At 41.2% G+C, this 22,720-nt stretch overlaps 4 protein-coding genes across 4 annotated transcripts; all 4 read right to left on the reverse strand.

Moving 5' to 3' along the window:
• Positions 1–11,630: 11,630 nt before the first annotated feature.
• On the reverse strand, positions 11,631–12,034 carry LOC127157998 (histone H2A-like). The gene has a single exon (XM_051101158.1). The coding sequence runs from the start codon at positions 12,015–12,017 to the stop codon at positions 11,631–11,633; it is 387 nt and encodes a 128-aa protein (XP_050957115.1). The 5' UTR covers positions 12,018–12,034.
• Positions 12,035–12,969: 935 nt separating this feature from the next.
• Positions 12,970–13,375, reverse strand: LOC127157999 (histone H2B). The gene has a single exon (XM_051101160.1). It carries the CDS (start codon positions 13,367–13,369, stop codon positions 12,995–12,997), a length of 375 nt encoding a protein of 124 aa, XP_050957117.1. The 5' UTR covers positions 13,370–13,375; the 3' UTR covers positions 12,970–12,994.
• Positions 13,376–16,033: 2,658 nt separating this feature from the next.
• Positions 16,034–16,381, reverse strand: LOC127158000 (histone H4). The gene has a single exon (XM_051101161.1). The coding sequence runs from the start codon at positions 16,364–16,366 to the stop codon at positions 16,055–16,057; it is 312 nt and encodes a 103-aa protein (XP_050957118.1). The 5' UTR covers positions 16,367–16,381; the 3' UTR covers positions 16,034–16,054.
• Positions 16,382–21,094: 4,713 nt separating this feature from the next.
• LOC127157997 (histone H3) lies at positions 21,095–21,805 on the reverse strand. The gene has a single exon (XM_051101157.1). The coding sequence runs from the start codon at positions 21,730–21,732 to the stop codon at positions 21,322–21,324; it is 411 nt and encodes a 136-aa protein (XP_050957114.1). The 5' UTR covers positions 21,733–21,805; the 3' UTR covers positions 21,095–21,321.
• Positions 21,806–22,720: the final 915 nt, after the last annotated feature.

Consider the following 22,720-nt stretch of genomic DNA (forward strand, 5'->3'; position numbering starts at 1 on the left):
AGGCACTGATACTGTCTCTTTGAGACACACACAGAAAGAAAGAAAACAGATGCTAATTGGCTGTAGATGCTAATTTAAGGTGTTTAAAGTGGTCGCAACAGGTATGTGGTTGATGTTTTGGGGAAGAGGGAAGGAGATTCTTACCCAAGATTTGACGGTACATGGCCCCATTCACCGTCCCATTGATGCGGTGCAGTTGTCCTGTCCCTTTAGCAGAAAAACACCCCCAAAACAGGGGGGGCTATATTCCTCCAGCCGTAGGGGCCGGGCCGAAATGCTGCTGAGCAGCGCTGTAGAATTTAATTGCCACATAAGAACCATGTAGACTCAATAGCCAACCAATGTCATTATCCGTTTAAACACAAAATCAAGCAAGTGTGTTAAAACATCTGTGCCGGTTAAAAAAAAAAAAAAATTACACAAATGCTAATGCTTTCTTTTTTAATATAAACAAACAAAGATTTTTAATATAAACAAAGTTAATTATCTATCTATCTATCTATCTATCTATCCCGATTGAATATATTTAAAATGTAATTTATTTCTGCACTGGCATATTTTCAGCATCATTATACAGCAATCTGATAAACATGATATAAATAGTACCTAGTATTTTATTACCTTAGTATTTTAAGTACATTTATTTGATGAATAGAAAACACAAAATAACAACATGGTAAATAAACACTGTTCATTTGAATGGTCTATTCTTCATAAATAATAATTAAATATATATATATATATATATATATACACACACACACACACACACACACACACACCTTAACAAAAAGTGTGAATAATATGTAATACGAAGTATACTTCTGGTGATCGCTTCATTATTTGTTATAGTTACAGTAAAACCATTTGAATTACACTATGATGAAAAACAACGATGTTTAAGTGAACTCAGGGAGCTATGGCGGGTCAGGGAGCCACGGCGGAGCATACAGTCCGGGATGCCATGGCGGGTCAGGGAGCTCAGGGAGCCACAGCGGAGCATACAGTCCAGAATGCCATGGCCGAGTACACAGTTCAGATGGCCATGGCGGGGTCAGGGAGCTCGGGGAGCCATGGCCGAGTACACAGTCCAGACGGCCAAGGAGGATCGGGGGGGGTAGTTTTCTTGGGGGAAATTAGGGTATTATCAGCCCGGGAGAGTACAGGAGGGCCGGGCTTAGGAGGCGCTGGCACAGGAGGGCGCTTGGGAGGCACAGGCTCAGGAGGGCGCTCTGGCGGCACGGGCTCTGGAGGGCACTCTGGGTCTGGACGGGACCAGAGGAGATGTGGGAGGGCTGGACGGGACCAGCGGAGACGAAGTAGAGAGTAATCCATATGGGTTCATTGCGTCCTTATGGCATATGTGGCTTGCCATATTAGTAGCCGTTAGTCCAGAGTGCAGGGCGGCTGCAGGCTGACTTGAACGCAGAGCGGCTTCCAGCCGATTAGAGCGCGGGCAGCAGAAGGCCAACTCAAGCACGGGGCCGCGGGTTCTGGGCTGAGGGGAGGAGCTCTGGAGAACTGGCATGAGCAAGGGAGGACTGAAGGGGGGGGGCTCATTGGAGCAGCAGGTGGAGGACGCTGGCTGGTGACGAGCTGGAGCATCTGCGTGTTTTCGGATGGGGGGAAGATTAGGATCTTCCACATCGACATAGGAGTCAGAATGACAAAGAGCAAGGATATAGTTGATGAATTCCGCTACGGGTCTGCGGCAATTGTCAGGAGTTACAGAACAAAACAACCAGTCATCTTTTAGCCCCATCTCTCCAACTCACCAGATGTAAAACGCTCAAGAATTCCTCCACGTACTGCTCCAACGGCCTCTCCGCCTGTTGAATGTTCATCAGGAAATCCTCAGCCCAGAACATATCGTTTGTTGGTCGGGTCTTCTGTCACGTGCGTCGTGTGCAGAAATGAGGAGTAGGGATGAGGAAATCAGGAACATGCACTTTAATAATATAATCCATTCACAGGAACAGGAACGAACAGGAACGAACAGGAACGAACAGGAACGAAGATCACACAAAAAGACTTCAAGACCCAACAAACAAACAAGGAACTGAACCAAAAAAGACTTAAACCCAACAAACAAACAAGGCTAATAATGAGACGAGGACAGGTGTGAATGATTAAACAATGACGTCATAATAGAAAACGGAACAGGAAAGACCAAATAAGGGCATACATGGGAAAAAACAATGAAACAGTCCACGGGGTGTGACAGTCACGGACTTTGTGCCCTCAGACACGGCGTGTTTGGCCAGCTCACCGGGCAGCAGCAGACACACGGTGGTCTGGATTTCTCTAGATGGTGATGGTGGCGCGCTTTTTGTAGTGAGCAAAAAGATGTCGTTGATGAAAGAATTCATGATTCTCATCCCCTTAGAGGAGATACCGATATCAGGATGAACCTGCTTTTAGAAATGGGTGGCTAGACAGACACATCCACCAATCACAGGCTTTTAAATATGTTAATACTTCCCATCGCCTCTTCCACACACATCTTTTCTCTGACTTTCCCGCTCAAAATGTCTGATAATCGCAATCATGAAAGAGAAAAAAAAAAACAAACAAAAAAAAAAAACTACCTAAACAACTAAACAACTCACAAATCGTCATGAAATGTACCCTTTCTTGGAAAATGTGTAAAAATGTATGTTTCACCAAATTATACAACAAATTATTAAAATGGTTTGTTTTAGCTTTCTAATGTACAAATCACAGGTGATAAAAGGCAACATGATGAACCAATGAACCAAAGTTTATCACAAATATAAATACAAATATAATTGTATGATTGTGTGGCTTGTGCAGTGCCATAAAAAATACCATGAAGGTAAGAAAAAATAAACTAAAATAATTGAATAAACAGTATTTTAACAACATAGCATGTAACATAAAACCTAATGTATGTCAGTAATCTTAGAAAACAGGACAAATTTGAATGTAACACAAATTCAATTTATGGTTTTCGCTGTAAAAGACGTTTTCAAAAAAATGTAGCCTACATTAAAGTTAGATTTACAGTAATATTTTACTGTACAACAAAAAATGTCCCATTAGGTCCATAACAGTTGTTTTGTTTTGTTTTGTTTGTTTGTTTGTTTCACTCACTGTACATAACTTTTTGTTTACCAAATAACAGGTTTAATGTCTCAATTTAAGGATTTGTCACTGTTTAAAAGTCTTTTTAAAAGTCTGAGACCAAATGTAAAAATGTTGTTTTACATGTTCTAATTCCACATCAAATTTTGTATTTTTTGGCATACTGGAAGAAAGGAAATCTGAACTTTAATATCATACCATGTTCCTGGAAATGTCCCATAGTTTGTTTGTTTGTTTATTTATTTATTTACTTACTTGTTTGTTTGTTTGTTCAGCTTCATTGTTTACAAAACAGTTACGTAATCAGATTTTAAAAAAAATGAGTACTTGTAAATAAAGTAAATTACATTTTAAAATACTCATAATCAGCATTTTATTCTGTGAATGATTTACGAACGTTAAGTAGCAGCCTATAGTGAGGTACTTTTTTTTGCCTCAACAATCGCTTTATCGTTAAATAAAAGTTGTGTGTGCACGTGCAACGTTTTATTTATACACAGTAACGTTACACATGTCCCTTTTTTTAACGCTTCATGAAACCAGGCATAGGTTAGACATACGGGGTGAATTCAGTTACTGTCTGCATACTGCACGGCTTTGTAATGTTTTGTCAGAATTATGTCATTTCGTACTAAAATTGATCTTTCAAGGGCATATTTTTTCAAGTCAATGTCTGCGACGTGCCAAATCCAACGATATATCCGTCATTTTTATGTTGTGCATTTCGCGCTCTTTTTTTCCTCAGGTAGCTGCATTAGCTCCGCTATGCACCTTACTTTAATAACTCTCGTGGTGTATAAGCAGTGGTGTAGTGCAGAGTATACGCAGGTATACGGCTTATGTCCACTTCTTTATCAGTTGGCTTTGCTTGTACCCACTTCTAAATCCCCTCTGTTACGCATCGAGTAGTGTCCTGCATTATCCAAAATCGTGACAGTCTACCACATGAATAGTAAAAACAGTTTTGTGAAATTCTGATTTTCTAAATCTGAAATTTCATTCTAGATATGTGAAGTTCTTGCTGGTGAAGACTGACAGCTTTGTAATAGAGAAGACCCTGGTTAAAACCTTTGAAGGTAAGTTCCCCTTCAGGAACTCGAGCCGCGTCAAAACGCTAGGGGAACGCCTTCAGCGTGACCGTGCTCTGAATCACATGTGTAATCAGTCCAATGAAAGAGCGTCATCGGCGGGTGACGTCACCAACCAGGAAGCTATAAATACACGTGCGTTAGAAACCGGCGTCAGCTTCTGTCTTTCACCAGCACTCTGTGTCTGTGTGTTTGTGCTCGTTTTGGTTGCCAGTTTGCACCACTTTTATTTCTCAGAGCACAATGTCTAAAAAGAGCTCTAAAACCAAGCATTTAGACAAACCATGTTTTAGAGCGTGTGTTCCTCCCTGCCTTCGCTACATCACGAGCGGGGATACACACGCTCTATGCGTGGTTTGTCTGGGAGCGGAGCATGCGGCATCGGCTTTCAAGAAAGCCGATTGCCCGCATTGCGATCTTCTTCCGATGCGCACACTCCGCTCCCGGAAGGCTCTCTTTGAGGAGGGAGCCTTCAAAAGCGTTCCTCGCGGGTCTGGTCCCGCTTCCGCCGAGGCGGAGCGGGCACTGCACTCGTGGGGATCGCAGTTGGATCTGTTGGAGGGTATGGAGACGGGTGTCCCCCTATCTTCTGCCTCACCCAGCAGATCCGCAGCCCGTTCCGCGGGATCGGAAGCCCGCACTGCGGTTTCTTCCCCCCGGGGAGAACGGGCTCGACGGTCCGACTCTCATCCTCCGAGGGGGGTGAGGTCGAGATCGTCGAAGAAACACCTCAGTCTGTGCAATATGAGGAGCTGCTGGAGATTGTGACTCGTGCGGTAGAAAAGCTGAAAATAGATTGGCCCGCCGAGTCACAGGCCGAGCCTCAGAGAAGTCGATTGGTTGAGAGATTTCTGCAGTCTCGGCCACCTTCAGCCCGCCGGAGCCTTCCTTTTTTTCCCGATCTCCACACCGAGGTGTCGAGATCGTGGAATTCCCCCGTTTTCGGCCCGCTTGTTCATCCCCGCTTCCTATAACTATGGCAGCGTTGCGGGGCTGGATGAGCGCGGCTATAGAGCGATGCCACGGGTGGAACAGACACTCGCCAGCTATCTGTCCCCCGGTTCGGCATCGTCTCTCAAGGCTCCGGCATTGCCGACCAAACCGTTGCGAGTCACCTCAGCGTTGGTCGGCAAGGGGTACACGGCGGCAGGTCAGGCTGGTGCGTGTCTGCACACGATGTCCGTGTTGCAGGCATACCAGGCTGACCTGCTGAAAGAGCTGGATGAGGGAGAAGAGATCAAAGACGCTGATATCGCGGAGGTTAGGAGGACCGCTGATCTTGCTCTCTGCGCCACTAAGGAGACCGCTCGTGCTATTGGGCAGTCTATGGCTGCCCTAGTGGCCGCGGAGAGGCACCTTTGGTTGACCCTGTCCGATATGAAAGAAAAGGACAGGGTCTTCCTTCTGGACGCCCCGCTTTCGCCTTCTGGCCTGTTCGGCGACTCCGTTAACTCGGTCGTCGACAGGTACCAGGAGGCTCGCAAGCAAGCGGCGGCGTTCCAACGGTTCCTCCCCCTCCGCCATCCAGCTCACGAGGCTGCTAGGTGGGAGCAGCCTCGGCCGTCTACCAGCTCCTCATATAGAGACGCACAGAAACAGAGTGTGGCCACTCGCACTCCGCCCCATCGAGAGCGAGTGGTCGTACGCTCTAAGTCGGGGACTTCTAAGGCGAGGCCCGACCTGAGGGTCGTGCTGCAGTCTAGGAAGTCCTCGACTAAGCGGTCCTGACAATTCAGGACCGCTGAGGGCAGCCCCAGGGGGGGAAAGGCGGGGTGCACCGCATTCTTCGGTGTCCGCCTCCCCCCTGTGCCCTCAGGAGACCGTTCTGCTAACCCTGCCGGTGCTTCAGGGCGCAGCGGCCTCCAGCGAGCATACACCTCGGTTTCTCCCACCCGGCAACGTAGCGGGGCCGGGGAGCTCGCCACCCCCGAGGGGGTCTCGGGGGCCGCTAGTTCAGGTGCTTCCTGCCGGGGAACCGTTACAGGACACCGTTCTAGTGGCTCAACAAACACCAGAGACCAGTCTCTCGAGACTGGTTCCCTTAGTAGATCATTTGGCAGCGTGGAAACTACTGCCCAATGTGTCTGCTTGGGTCCTGCGTACTGTAGAAAGAGGGTATCGAATACAGTTCGGCGCTCCTCCGCCGCCATTTGTCGGGGTCTCCCCCACCTTGGTGGGCCCCGAGCAGGGTCTGGTAATGGAACAAGAAGTAGTTTCTCTTCTGAGGAAGGAGGCCATCGAGGTGGTCCCTCCTCACGACAGGGAGTCCGGGTTCTACAGCCGGTATTTCATTGTTCCGAAGAAGGATGGGGGCCTGCGTCCCATTTTAGATCTTCGTGTTCTGAACCGCTCAGTCATGAAGCTGAAGTTCAGAATGCTTACTCTCAAGCAAGTAGTGTCACAAATCAGGTCCGAGGACTGGTTTGTGACGATAGATCTGAAAGACGCGTACTTCCATGTCTCCATCCTTCCTCAACACAGGAAGTTCCTGAGGTTTGCTTTCAGGGGCGAAGCATACCAATATCGGTTTCTTCCGTTCAGCCTAGCACTCTCCCCCTGCACTTTTACCAAGTGTGTGGATGCAGCTCTGGCTCCGTTGCGACTCCAGGGCATCCGCATACTAAACTATATCGACGACTGGTTAATTCTAGCACAGTCGGAACAGTTAGCGGCTCAGCATCAAGATGTTGTGCTCGCTCACATGAAAGAGTTGGGGCTGAGACTGAACGCCAAGAAAAGTGTGTTGTCTCCATTACAGAGAACCACTTATCTAGGTGTGGTATGGGATTCGACCACGATGCAGGCACGGTTGTCTCCTGCTCGGATAGAGTCGATCCTCGCTGCAGTCAGGAGAGTCAAAGTAGGCCGGTCACTCACTGTCAAGCAGTTTCAACAACTGCTGGGTCTGATGGCAGCTGCGTCCAACGTGATACCTTTTGGCCTGCTGTACATGAGACCCCTACAGTGGTGGCTCAAAACCAGGGGGTTCTCCCCAAGGGGAAACCCGCTTCGCATGATCAAGGTCACGCGGCGATGCCTACGTGCCTTGGACATGTGGAGGAATCCCTGGTTCCTGTCTCATGGCCCGGTGCTGGGAGCTCCTTGTCGCCGCGTAACGCTAGCAACAGATGCTTCCCTCACCGGTTGGGGTGCGGTCATGAGTAGCCACACCGCCCGCGGTCTGTGGAGAGGTCACCAACTCACTTGGCACATAAATTGCCTGGAGATGCTGGCCGTGTTCCAAGCGCTGAAGCACTTTCTCCCGGACCTAAGAGACCGTCATGTGTTGGTCCGCACCGACAACACAGCGGTGGTCTCTTACATCAACCACCAGGGAGGCCTGCGTTCGCGCCCCTTGTACAAGCTGGCGCACCAGATCCTTGTGTGGTCCCGGGGCAAACTCCTCTCGCTGAGAGCAGTTTACTTGCCGGGGTATCTCAATGTGGGAGCAGACATCCTGTCGAGACAGGGGCCGAGGCCCGGGGAATGGATGCTTCACCCCGAGGTGGTGAAGCAGATTTGGAGAGTGTTTGGTCCAGCCCAAGTGGACCTTTTTGCCACGAGGAAGAACACGCAATGTCCCCTCTGGTACTCTCTAGCTCATCCAGCTCCCTCGTCCGGGTTATATCCCTAAAGTCCCCTCCTCAGCACCACGGCCGGTCGTACTTCAGGCCTTTTGTCCTCCTCCCTTCCGGGAGCCCGACCAGCAGAAGCTAAACTGTATGTGTCCAGTTCGAGCGCTGGACACGTACGTCCACAGAGCAGCCATGTGGAGAAAATCTGATCAGCTTTTCGTTTGCTATGGTCCGGCTAAGCGAGGCTTTCCGGCCACCAAACAAACTTTAAGTCGTTGGATTGTGGATGCTATCTCTACTGCATATGAGTCCTCTGGTCTCCCTACTCCTTTAGGGGTCAAGGCTCACTCAACCCGGAGTGTTTCGGCCTCCAAGGCTTTCCTCGAAGGTGTCCCTATTCAGGACATCTGTAATGCTGCGGGATGGTCCACGCCCCTTACTTTTGTCAGGTTTTATGACCTAGACTTACGAGTCTCTCCTGGCTCTTCCGTCCTTTGTCCTAGCTCTTCCTAGGCAGGGACTTAGCTTCTGGCGGAGTGGGCATCTCGTTCCTCTAGCGTTTCGACGCGGCTCGAGTTCCTGAAGGGGAACGTCTCAGGTTACGTATGTAACCCTGGTTCCCCGAGGGAACGAGACGCCGCGTCTCGAGGCCCTCACCCTGCATCCCTGCGAGCGCTGCTTCTCTCCTGAAGCTGACGCCGGTTTCTAACGCACGTGTATTTATAGCTTCCTGGTTGGTGACGTCACCCGCCGATGACGTCTCGCTCTTTCATTGGACTGATTACACATGTGATTCAGAGCACGGTCACGCTGAAGGCGTTCCCCTAGCGTTTCGACGCGGCGTCTCGTTCCCTCGGGGAACCAGGGTTACATACGCTACCTGAGACGTTATATCATTAAATAACATTCAATAACCATTAGAATTTGATATTTTCATTAAAATAACCATAGTTACAGGTACAGCAATAAAATCAAATAATCAATCTAAATAACTTCAGGTAAGGTATTTCTTATAATATGTCAATCTATAGAAACAAAATTCAACTGTATTTGACTCATCAACTGGTAAATACAATGGTACAGTAACACTTAATTAGTTGCTTATTAGTTTGTGTATTGGCTGTTAATTAGTACTTCTAAAGCACATACTGTTGCCTTATTCTGCATGAGCATATTCTACATCCCTGAATCCCACCCCATACCTAAGCTTAACCTGCAGTAGTTGAATAGGGTCGGGGATTCATTTGCATTAATACCATTATAATTTTTATTATAATTTCATTATTTAAAGGAATGAAAAAAAAAAAAAAAAATCATATGAAAGTGTTTCAATGTGTTGTTTTGATTGTGAGATAAGTTTCACAGTTTGCACTGTGTTATTCTCATGGTTTAGATGCTAAAGGGAAGAGTGCTTTCAAAGTCCTGCCCATTCTGGAGGAAAGGTCCACAGAACCACAACCACAGAATTCTGGAAGCCTACATTTTTGGAAATGCAAACTGATATTTCCCACTGACACACTACAGCAAAAAGAAAAAAAAAAAAAAAAAATATATATATATATATATATATATATATATAAATCACTGACTTAAAACCATTTTTTAGCTGGTGAAATACTAGTGTTCCAATCATTTTGGCCACCACTGTATGAAGTGTTCAGATGTAAAAGACTAAAAATGTGCAGTTTGAAATTTTCTTCTAAAATAAGCATTTTTTTCAGGACTAAGTGTCTTCAAGATTAAGTGTCGTATAATTAACAGGTGGGGACCAGCGTGGTGGATTTGTGCCTTGGGGACGAGACGACGACATCCCAGACCTTCGCCATTGTTACGGGCCGTGCCACTGAAGTGGACTCGTTGCCTGGGAATTTCTCCAGCTTGCGGTATATTATATTGATGGACATAAGTCTTCATGTGTGAATTTTTTAAGGCCAACAGTTTTTTTCTGGCCACTTGTAACATGTTTTAAATTGTCATATGTATTGTCTGGTGGACACTTTGTTTGGCTTAGTTTTAATAGCACAATGTTTGGAATGATTCTCATGTGGTAATAATTAATTTTTGAGTGTTCTGCTGGTGCAATTTTGACAAAGAATCATAATCTATAGTGCCTAGTTTACACAGATTTGTGTTTTAAAGCAACTGATCTACTAATATTGTTGTTTCATGTGTATGTAATGGTTGGATAAAATGTGTGACAGCTGCACCCATTTGAAAATTGTTTTAAAAAGAAATAAATCTCATTAAATTGATGTTTACGGTTGCATGTTTAGGTTATGTTTAACCCAGCAGCACAGTTAACCCGACCCACTGGTTCGGTCAAATAAACAACCCAGCATTTGGGTCAAAACAACCCAACGCGTGTTCTGTCCCATAGTTACCCAGCAGCTTGGTTAAGGTTGGCTTATTTTTTAACCCAGCACTTTTTAGAGTGTGATATTTAAAAATATTATTATTATTATTATTATTATTAGGATTTAAAAATAAATATTTTAATAATAAAGTATCACATATGCATGTTTACAGTTCAGGTAAACATAAAATAGTTCATCTTTTTTAGTAAGTGTATTATCTTGATTGCTCTTTAAAATTATTTGTTTTCATTTTACATGTTGTAATTTAATTACTTATTAGCCTTTTATTAAATTTAAACCCCCTGCAGTTCCTTTACAAACCCCAGTTTGGGAAACCTTAATGTAATATAATGTTTAAAGCACTTCATGCTGTTAATTACAATAAAAAGGAATATTTTCCCACTCTTTGTATTTTTGCATCATTATGGTAGAAGATTATTCTGTTTAACTCAATATGATAAACAAGTTGCGGAAGTATTCTAAAAGTAATCTGATTATTACTTAAGGGTGTAATTGTGGTTTGAGAAATGGGAGAGGGGCACACAATGGGGGAAAATATTTTCGATTTGAATCTCATTTCCTGCATTTACATTACATTAACATCCAAATGGATTATAGGCAACATCGGTCTTGGAGTGCCAGTGCCCTGCAGTGTTTAGCTACAACCCTAATCAAACACACCTGATGCAGCTATTCAGGCTCTTCAAGATTGCTTGAAATCAGACAGGTCAGCTGAAGCAGGTTGGAAATAAACTTTGCAAGAAAGTGGGTGCCCAGGCGCAGGGCTGAAAACCTCTGATTTATGAAACTGTTGATCAAGTCCTACTGCACTGTAGGACATGTTCTAACAAACGTTAGAAGTTGAAGTACTGAAGATGAAAATAATGTTAAAATGTTTAATAAATAAACAGAGTTGCTCTGTCATATTATTTAAAATGTAATGATTTTTAGAAATTTAAACAGTGGTGACAACATTTCACTTGTTACAAACATGAGGAGTTTTAATTTTACTTTCACTGAAGTCAGTTTCTTCCTACCTGCGCAGAAGCATTTTATTGTTAATGCAATATGAATCAACAGTTTGCATTTGGAATTACTGCATCTGTAATATTCACTTGCAGTAAAAGGCACATACACACATATACAGTGGGTATGGAAAGTATTCAGACCTCCTTAAATTTTTCACTCTTTATTACATTGCAGCCATTTGCTAAAATCATTTAAGTTCATTTTTTTCCTCATTAATGTACACCCAGCACCCAAAGAGTGAAACATTTAAGGGGGTCTGAATACTTTCCGTACCCACTGTATATATATATATATATACACACACACACACACACACACACACACACACACACACACACACACACACACACACACATACATACATGAAATTTGAATTTGAAACTAACCGAATAATAATTCAAAATGCTCTTATAGAAAAAGTGAGTGGCTCTAAAAAGAGCCTTTGTAGGGTTTCATACAACCTTATAAGTGCAAATCATTTATTTGGTTTTGGCGGGCTTGTCGGTCTTCTTGGGCAGCAGCACAGCCTGGATGTTGGGCAGCACACCGCCCTGAGCGATGGTCACTCCGCCCAGGAGTTTGTTCAGCTCCTCGTCGTTGCGCACCGCCAGCTGCAGGTGACGGGGGATGATACGGGTCTTCTTGTTGTCCCGAGCGGCGTTTCCAGCCAACTCCAAGATCTCAGCAGTCAGATACTCGAGCACAGCGGCCAAATAAACGGGAGCACCAGCACCAACTCGCTCGGCATAGTTGCCTTTGCGGAGAAGCCTGTGAACACGGCCGACGGGAAACTGCAGTCCTGCCCTGGATGAGCGAGTCTTAGCCTTCGCTCTGGTTTTGCCTCCGGTTTTGCCTCGTCCACTCATTACTGAATCGTTGTAGTTATTATTTCTGGTCAATATCGAAATTATAACGCTGTTGCTTGATGAACACTTTTTAAGAGAGAGTGCTTCTCCGCTATTGGTTAGAGTCTGTCACGGTGGTAAACCAATCACTGCGCGTCCCTCCAAAAACTCCAAACCCCTCCCCTGCCAGCCTCTTAATTTCAATCTGCTACTGATAAGTGCATGGAAGATGTAAGTTATTTTCAAAACAAACCTGTCATTTTTATTGGTCTACTTATGTGTTTTAGCTATTGTATTTAGAATGTGAACACATAAGCATCTATGCATTACTATATATATATATATATATATATATATATATATATATATATATATATATATACACATATATATGTGTATATATATAATTATTCATTATTTTATTCATTCCTTAAACTATTTTACACTTTGCTTCCTGAAGTGCTTTTTAATTGTAGCAGGGGAGAGGGACACAATTTGGCTTATGTATACGAGAAGTATATGTATAATAATAATAATAGCATTAATATTTTAATCTGGTTCATTTGGTAAGTATAATCAATGTTTTTATGTTTAAAAATCAGTTTATAATGGTTTTATATTGTAATAATTTGTCAGTGTAATACACCATTAGTTCAAGATTTTACTACGTTTTCAGATAATTATTACACTACAACAATTTCTAAGATAATACTTAATACATTATGTGCAGTTATTACATTTGCTACACACGTTCATGTGAGAAGAGAGGCGGGTTTCACATTGAAGTACGCATTCTTATCGAAAAAAAAAAAACAATTAGGAAATGATTATACAGGAGGACAGCTGATGTTTCTGGGACAGTAAGTTAGATACAGAAAGTGTATTTTTATTTAAAGTGCTAAAAGCACCCACCAACATCAAAACATTGAAAGCTCTTTGAATGAAAACATGGGTGGCTCTTAAAAGAGCCGTTGGGGTAGTTGAGATCAGTTCACGCCTCACTTAGAGCTGGTGTACTTGGTCACGGCCTTTGTGCCCTCAGACACGGCGTGTTTGGCCAGCTCACCGGGCAGCAGCAGACGCACGGCGGTCTGGATCTCTCTGGATGTGATGGTGGAGCGCTTGTTGTAGTGAGCGAGACGAGACGATTCACCGGCGATGCGCTCGAAGATGTCGTTGACGAAAGAATTCATGATCCCCATCGCCTTAGAAGAGATGCCAGTATCAGGATGAACCTGCTTCAGCACTTTGTAGACGTAGATAGCATAGCTCTCCTTCCTGGACCTCTTGCGCTTCTTTCCTCCTTTGCCGGCGGTCTTGGTGACGGCCTTCTTTGAGCCCTTCTTGGGTGCAGACTTCGCTGGTTCAGGCATGTTAGATCGTGATGAACAACACAATATAACGTCTTAGACGTATGTACCGGGTATTTATTGAAAGCTCATGCTAATTTCAGAGGGCTGGGTCATCGATATCAGATTGCGTGGTTCGCGCTATGTATGACAAAAGCCTGTTTCATTGGTCAAAACAGGGCAGCTGGACAGACAACTTCTGTGTCTGACTTTCCCGCTCATGCTGCCTTTGTGATAATCGTGGCGATAAAGAACTTTAAATTGATTATTGAAATTACACGACTCTTTAGATAAAGTGGATAAATGTATAAAGTCCGGGCATCAGTATCAATATAAAGCCTTCCGAGAGCCAGTGTGAAATGAATGAACGGCCTTTGCCTCTCACGATGTTTCGGGATGTGACCCTGGACCACATAACCAGTCATAAGTGTAAATTTCTCCAAATTGAGATTTATACATCATATGAAAGCAGAATAAATAGGCTTTGATATACGGTTTGTTATGATAGGACAATATTTGGCTGAGATACAACTATTTGAAAATCTAGAATCTAATGGTGCAAAAAAAAATCTAAATATTGAGAAAATCACCTTAAATGTTGTCCAAATGAAGTTCTGAGCAATGCATATTACTAATAAAAAATATAAATATACACGTGCAACATAAGACTGGTTTTGTGGTCCAGGGTCACATATTAATATAGGTTTATTTAACATAGGATATTATTTTGAGAACAAGTGAACTAAACATGAAAAAAAGTATAAGTATATATATATATATATACATATATATATATATATATATATATATATATATACAGGTCCTTTTCAAAAAATTAGCATATTGTGATAAAGTTCATTATTTTCTGTAATGTACTGATAAACATTAGACTTTCATATATTTTAGATTCATTACACACAACTGAAGTAGTTTCAAGCCTTTTATTGTTTTAATATTGATGATTTTGGCATACAGCTCATGAAAACCCAAAATTCCTATCTCAAAAAATTAGCATATTTCATCCGACCAATAAAAGAAAAGTGTTTTTAATACAAAAAAAGTCAACCTTCAAATAATTATGTTCAGTTATGCACTCAATACTTGGTCGGGAATCCTTTTGCAGAAATGACTGCTTCAATGCGGCGTGGCATGGAGGCAGTCAGCCTGTGGCACTGCTGAGGTGTTACGGAGGCCCAGGATGCTTCGATAGCGGCCTTAAGCTCATCCAGAGTGTTGGGTCTTGCGTCTCTCAACTTTCTCTTCACAATATCCCACAGATTCTCTATGGGGTTCAGGTCAGGAGAGTTGGCAGGCCAATTGAGCACAGTAATACCATGGTCAGTAAACCATTTACCAGTGGTTTTGGCACTGTGAGCAGGTGCCAGGTCGTGCTGAAAAATGAAATCTTCATCTCCATAAAGCTTTTCAGCAGATGGAAGCATGAAGTGCTCCAAAATCTCCTGATAGCTAGCTGCATTGACCGCAGCTGACATGGCACCCCAGACCATCACTGACTGTGGGTACTTGACACTGGACTTCAGGCATTTTGGCATTTCCCTCTCCCCAGTCTTCCTCCAGACTCTGGCGCCTTGATTTCCGAATGACATGCAAAATTTGCTTTCATCCGAAAAAAAGTACTTTGGACCACTGAGCAACAGTCCAGTGCTGCTTCTCTGTAGCCCAGGTCAGGCGCTTCTGCCGCTGTTTCTGGTTCAAAAGTGGCTTGACCTGGGGAATGCGGCACCTGTAGCCCATTTCCTGCACATGCCTGTACACGGTGGCTCTGGATGTTTCTACTCCAGACTCAGTCCACTGCTTCCGCAGGTCCCCCAAGGTCTGGAATCGGTCCTTCTCCACAATCTTCCTCAGGGTCCGGTCACCTCTTCTCGTCGTGCAGTGTTTTCTGCCACACTTTTTCCTTCCCACAGACTTCCCACTGAGGTGCCTTGATACAGCACTCTGGGAACAGCCTATTTGTTCAGAAATTTCTTTCTGTGTCTTACCCTCTTGCTTGAGGGTGCCAATGATGGCCTTCTGGACAGCAGTCAGGTGGGCAATCTTACCCATGATTGCGGTTTTGAGTAATGAACCAGGCTGGGAGTTTTTAAAAGCCTCAGGAATCTTTTGCAGGTGTTTAGAGTTAATTAGTTGATTCAGATGATTAGGTTAATAGCTCGTTTAGAGAACCTTTTCATGATATGCTAATTTTTTGAGATAGGAATTTTGGGTTTTCATGAGCTGTATGCCAAAATCATCAATATTAAAACAATAAAAGGCTTGAAACTACTTCAGTTGTGTGTAATGAATCTAAAATATATGAAAGTCTAATGTTTATCAGTACATTACAGAAAATAATGAACTTTATCACAATATGCTAATTTTTTGAAAAGGACCTATATATATATATATATCCCACGAACATAAAATCTTAAATCTGTTTTATGATTATTACTACACTAGATACAGAATCTGGCATAAGGTGCTTCAGTACGTCTAGAGACTAGCTCTCATAAACCCCAAAATAATTAGGTGTGGCTTTGTGTCCGCATAATCGTCTTTATTTCTAAACAACCACATAAAAAAAAGAAAAGAAAAAAAAAAAAAAAAAAAAAAAAAAAAAAACCATACACATCAAAAAAAATCACTCTTTTTGAAAATTTGGGTGGCTCTTAAAAGAGCCATGGGGGGATTATGACAATAAGGATATGTTTAACCACCAAAACCGTACAGGGTGCGTCCCTGTCGTTTCAGAGCGTACACGACGTCCATGGCGGTGACAGTCTTTCTCTTGGCGTGCTCAGTGTAGGTAACAGCATCACGGATCACGTTCTCCAAAAACACCTTCAACACACCGCGAGTCTCCTCGTAGATCAGACCGGAGATACGCTTCACACCGCCACGGCGAGCGAGACGACGGATGGCGGGTTTGGTGATTCCCTGGATGTTATCACGCAGAACTTTACGGTGACGCTTAGCGCCTCCTTTTCCGAGTCCTTTACCACCTTTGCCTCTTCCTGACATGGTTTCCACTTTTCAAGCTTTTATGTTGGTTATATAAAACCTGAAGTCGTGTGAGAAGGGTTTTGTAGTCGTTTACAGGACCTAATTGAAACACGCGAAGGCGGAGCTGTGCAGCAATTTACTATAAACGTCATTCATTCCAGGACCGAGAGTCCAAGACAGTGGTAATCTGCCCTTTTCGTTACCTTCAACCTGCTGCTCAATCCAGCTTTCTATCTTTTTGTTCCAATTTATTACTTGCTGATACGTGGCATTTCTGTAACTCTAAGAAATTAGATTATGCATGGTCCAACAAAAGCAAATCTTGGCAGACTAGAATTGGCTTGTTCCTAATTTCTAACTTGGCTTTACAAAATGTTAAGGAAATTGTTCATAGACATGCCCCATTAACCAATCATAAGCTTATTTCTTTAACTATTGTAGGCTCAAAAAGGGATCTCTGGTCTAAGAGGGTACTGGAAATTTAATAATAATAATCTTGTAAGATGCTCATTTTAATACATGGGTTAAAATATTGCCAACAATATTTTTGGAGGGTTTTAAAAATAATTGGGATTTTTTTCAAATATAATGTCAGAAAGATTGCTATTAAATGTACTAAAGAGTAATAAAAAAATCAACAAATGTAAGGAAATAGAATTACTCAATAATGTATGTATTTTGGAACAGAAGCAAATTCTTACAATCTCAACTAGATCTGATCTACCTTAATCTAGCTAAAGGTGCTTTTATCTGCTCAAGGGTGAAATGGCTAGAAGAGGGTGAGGTTTTTTGTTTTGTTTTGTTTTTCTTTAGTGAAAATAAATTTGAGATGGAATACTTTAGATACTTTAAACATTAATGGAAGTATAGACCCTAAAGTATTTCAGATTATGTTTTTATAGATTTTTTTTTTTTTTTTTTTTTTTTTGTCATTTTACAGTAATTTATGCAACTCTAAATTTGATCTATTTAATTGTGAAAAAAAAAAAAAAATCATGATTAATGTGATTCGAACATAACCCTTCTTAAGATTAAAGATGCCCTTCTTAGAATGAAAAAAAAAAAAAAAAAAAGAGAGAGAGAGAGAAATCTCCTGGTACAGACAGGCTAACTGTTGTGGCAAAATAAAACCGACTCTTACCAAAGTAAGAGACAAACTCAGTCAGATGTCTTTTATAATTTATTCTTTGCAAAGAAGGTCAGACAGTCATACAGAAACACAGGTTGCTGCAGAGTGCGACCGAGAAGGGAGGGCTCACTCCAATTTATATCTCTTCCCTAGCCTTCAAGGCTACATCTCCTAACTGGTAACTTTCCACATATAGTAAGAGTCAGATAACTACATTCTGCTACGTCATACTCCCAAGAATCAAATCTTTATATTTAGGGCCCTAATACACTTCTCTTATGTCATTCTTATAGCAGGTTTAAATAAAGCAGACCCTTACACAATATTCCACAAGCACATACAGTAGATGAGTAAAATGAATTTTTCTTTCACACTAACTGTAGAATTTTATTAACATTTTTGGGTACAAATTGAAAGTCCTCTCTATTGTATGTACATTGAATGTATTAATAATGGTGAAATGTCTACTACCATTAAACAGGGAGTCATTTTGTTAACTGCTAAACCTGATAAAGACCCACATCTTATAGAAAATTGGAGACCGATCTCCCTTCTAACAATTAATTATGAACTAATTACTTTAGTATTTGCTAATACATTATGGAAAGGGTTAAATAACATAATCAGTGAATATGAAACAGGCTAAAAAGGTCTAAAAGGTCGTCACATAACCAATAATATTAGACTAGACTAGTGCCTTTTGGACTATGCTGAGAATGTAGAAGATGGTGCTATTATTGTGTTTTTTTTTTTTTTTTAATTTCAAAGCATTTCGACGCAGTTGAACATGAATTCTTGTTTGAAACTATATGGAAAAAAAGTATATCTGCTTGCGCAACATGTATGTCCCATCTTTGTTTGGATCATGATTAAAATAGAGTGGTTGCCTCTAATTTCAAATGCCTACAGATATTTTTTCTTAAGGTCAGTTTGTTTGTTAAAGAGAAAATTATAAATAAATAGTTTTGCTAAAAAAATAAATAAATAAATAAAATAAAATAAAATAAATCAGCAACCAGTATCGCCAATTATAAAGTTTGTAGGGGGGGGGTGGGGGGCTTTAAAAGGCTTTAAATTGGAAGTACAGTCTGGTCCGTCTTTATCTATCAATTCTTCAAAAGGTTCTTCAAATCTCGTCTTTCACAAAGGCTGATGTCAGGGGATCTTGGGCTTAAAAATGTGGTAACCAGGTGTAATTTGTTATTACAAAGCTCCATACAGTATATTTTATACACACAGTTTACAAGTCTGACTTCTTAAATTCTTAATAAATTATATATCTTAAATCTATGCACCCAAACTTTCCAAAGACAGATCAGTATGCACTGCCTGTTAAAACAACGGCTTGTAAAAAAGATCCCATACATAATGCACATATAGAATTATTAATATTTTGTACACTTTCTTTATTTCTTCCTTGCGTGCAGTGATCTACAAATGCACTCATACTCACTAATGAATTCCAGGCAAAGAGTGGGAGACTCTTAACCTCTTAAAATGTGAATTACACCTGTGGAGCGAGATGACATGAAGTCTCTAATATCACTGCAATTCTGAAATCAGGCCACATATAAATGAATCAAAATCTAAACTAAATACCTGGGTCTGTATGATCCTGTATTTTATCTTTTAAATGGTCCCGACTGGTATATTCTTGAAAGCTACTGGATTTGATTAGTTTTGACTGTTTTGTATTATGTTCTACAATATATAGATCATGAATGACTTCCTTTTTTTTTTTTTTTTTAATTGTTGTAGTTTGTGTCAATGAATGAAACAGTTTTCACTGCATGAATGAGTGTGAAATACCTGCTAATTATGCTGCTTTTCCTGAACACTTAGCTATATTGGGCAGTTATTTTCATTTAAATTGGTTTAATCTGACTCTTGACAGTGAAAATAATGCATGCGTTTTTTTTTTTTTTTAAGGGTATTGGTTAATTTCTTGGTTGCTATTCTGACAGTGTCTGCTTGCATAGGCTATTTTAATATTTGGTCATTTTCTTTAATGTATTAGCCCTGATTTGATCCATTTGCCAGGGAAATGTATCTATATTTATATTATTTTGTCATAATTATTTTGTTTTAAGGACTTAAAATGGTCCTTATCAACCTTGATTTACATGGTAGCAATTCTATGATATTATTTTTAAAGTTAAAATTTTTGACGTTTTTTTTTTTTTTTTTTTTTGATGGGCGGGGTTTTGTGAGCTTTTGGCTGGAAATAGTCCATCCAATCTGGCAACACTGTCGTCAGGAACGACCTAATAAAAACAAAACAAAACCTTTGAGATTAAGAGAATCAGAACCAGTACAAGGTTTCATTTGCCATGTGTTCAAACACAAGAGGAATTGTGTTCTTTTTTTAGGAGCCTTGTGTGTTTGCACATATTTTGTTTTCTTTTTTTTCACAGTTTTGTGCATTGAATAGTCTATTAACACCTCTATAAACAAATATATACATTTATTTACATGATATATATTTATTACTGAGAATGAATAAACAAAACAAACAAAAACAAACAAACAAACAAACAAAAACAACAGGTGGTAATAGTTGTTACAGTTAGAGGGCTCTTTGTTTGTTTGTTTGTTTTTTGTTTTTTGAATGTTCTAGTGCAGGGGTTTTCAAAGTGAGGTCCATGGACCCCCAGGAGGCCACAAGGATGTGCTAGGGGGTCCTTGAAAATGTTTACAAAATAAATAATTACAAAATATAATTGAATAAGAATGAAAAAAAAATAAATACATTATCCAAAATTTGATTAAAATACATTTGTAAAATGAAAACAGAACAAAAAACAAACAAACAAGGCCTACATTAAAATGAATTATACAGTTTAGATTGAATAAATAAATAAATAAATAAATGCATACATACATACTACACTTTATTATACATTTACCAGTAATTGTAATAATGTAATTTAATAGAAACTAAATATTATCGAATTAATATTTCAGAATCAGGTTGTGGCTAGGGGGAGAGGGGTCTGTGATAATGTTATTTGCCCATTTTTTCAACTCTGGAGATGTACAAATGTAGAAGGCTGGGCAGGTGCACACCAATTAACCTTTCAGCTGTCATAACAGTCAACTGCAGTCTTCTTATATCTGATTGAATGGCTGACCCAAACCAGAAATAGATAGTTACAGACAATATCTATATAGAGTTCAAAGGGTAGTAGGAATACAAAATAATGAGACTAGAATGAGAAGACGAGAATAATTAGTAATAAATAGAATCAGAATCAACCATACTACAATAAATGGAAAAAAGAACATCCAAGTGCATTATAGATAGGCAACGTCAGTCCCTGAGTATCAGTGTCCTGCAGTGTTTAACTACAACCCTCATCAAACACATAAAGCAACTATTCCAACACACAGACAGGTGTGCTGAAGCAGGTTGGAAATAAACTTTGCAAGACAGTGGCTGAAAACCATTGATTTATGAAACTGTTCATCCACTCCTACTGCACTGTAAAACATATAACACTGTACAACAAACGTTAGAAGTTGAAATACTGGAGATGAAAACAATGTTAGAAGGTTTATTAAATAATAAACATCAGGATTGCTGTTGCATTACCTAAAATTTAATTAAAGATTTTTAGAAATCATTTTAATAGTGGTTAAACAAGATGAGAACAGTATTCTCCTGATCTTCATACAGAAAAACACTTGCATTAACGAAAAAAACCTCGTTTTCCTTTTATGTCACGTGTTAAAAATAAATTTGAGAGATTTATAACGAACACAGCAAATACGAGAAAATTTTACTTTGTTAGACGCATTTAGGTGGCTCTAAAAAGAGCCTTTGGGTTTAGAAGAAGCAGTGAGTTTAAGCGCGCTCTCCACGAATGCGGCGGGCCAGCTGAATATCTTTGGGCATGATGGTCACTCTCTTGGCGTGGATGGCGCACAAGTTGGTGTCCTCAAACAGACCGACCAGATAAGCCTCGCTGGCCTCCTGCAGGGCCATGACAGCAGAGCTCTGGAAGCGCAGATCCGTCTTGAAATCCTGAGCGATTTCTCGGACCAGACGCTGGAAGGGCAGTTTGCGAATCAGCAGCTCGGTGGATTTCTGGTAGCGACGGATCTCTCGCAGAGCCACGGTACCCGGCCTGTAACGATGAGGCTTCTTGACGCCGCCGGTGGCTGGAGCACTTTTACGGGCAGCTTTGGTAGCGAGCTGCTTCCTCGGGGCTTTACCACCGGTAGATTTACGGGCGGTTTGTTTAGTTCTTGCCATTGCCTCGAGTTCTCCGTCTTGTTCTTTAAAACAAAATAAGATTGCTTTTCGTGTGCAGCAACCTTTTTAAACTGTCCTGCCGCATTGGGCGTTGCGTCAGCAGAAGCATTTGATTGGATTTTGTGTTTAAGGTCGCAGCGCAAGGCAGCCAATGAAAATCACTTCCATGTTTTCGAACAAGAGGCGGCGGCTTGCCTTTCCCGCCCAAATTTTGTCTGTTCAGTGTCCCATTATTGGACCTTAAAATGCTACGTTTATTTATTTATTTATTTAGATGATCATCAGGAGGCTGCTTTGTCAGTCAAGCTAAGTAACCTTTATAGCGCTTTTTAAAACACGAATCAGGTTTACGGTATTAAACGGTATATCAACAGTGCAATTAAATTCTTAGAATCAGAGCTAATGAAAAGGCACTTTTGTATCTACGCTTAAAATGGCAGTGGGGTGGAAAGTGTTACCATTAATGTTTTGGAAGTTCCATGTATTCCCATTGTAGTGTATCAACTTTAAAGGATAATTTATATACATACACGCACATATATATACATTATATATATATATATATATATATATATATATATATATATATATATATATAAAGTTAACGCTGTTGCACTTTTTTTTTATATATATTGTAGATACAGTGCAGATTATAACTGATGACATTATATATACTTATGTAAACCAAATAATTCAAACTGCTTTTAGAGAGAAAGTGGGTGGCTCTAAAAAGAGCCTTTGTAGGGTTTTACGTAAACATGTAACTGCAATAATTTATTTGGTTTTGGCGGGCTTCTCGGTTTTCTTAGGTAGCAGCACAGCCTGGATGTTGGGCAGCACACCGCCCTGAGCGATGGTCACTCCGCCCAGGAGTTTGTTCAGCTCCTCGTCGTTGCGCACCGCCAGCTGCAGGTGACGGGGGATGATACGGGTCTTCTTGTTGTCCCGAGCGGCGTTTCCAGCCAACTCCAAGATCTCAGCAGTCAGA

This window comes from Labeo rohita, unplaced genomic scaffold (genome assembly GCF_022985175.1).
Source record: "Labeo rohita strain BAU-BD-2019 unplaced genomic scaffold, IGBB_LRoh.1.0 scaffold_1297, whole genome shotgun sequence".
NCBI classification, from domain to species: Eukaryota; Metazoa; Chordata; class Actinopteri; order Cypriniformes; family Cyprinidae; genus Labeo; species Labeo rohita.

Bases quoted from the DNA above. Each gene is read 5' to 3' on its own strand.
- LOC127157998 (XM_051101158.1), bottom strand. From the start codon at position 12,017: ATGAGTGGACGAGGCAAAACCGGAGGCAAAACCAGAGCGAAGGCTAAG.
- LOC127157999 (XM_051101160.1), bottom strand. From the start codon at position 13,369: ATGCCTGAACCAGCGAAGTCTGCACCCAAGAAGGGCTCAAAGAAGGCC.
- LOC127157997 (XM_051101157.1), bottom strand. From the start codon at position 21,732: ATGGCAAGAACTAAACAAACCGCCCGTAAATCTACCGGTGGTAAAGCC.
- LOC127158000 (XM_051101161.1), bottom strand. From the start codon at position 16,366: ATGTCAGGAAGAGGCAAAGGTGGTAAAGGACTCGGAAAAGGAGGCGCT.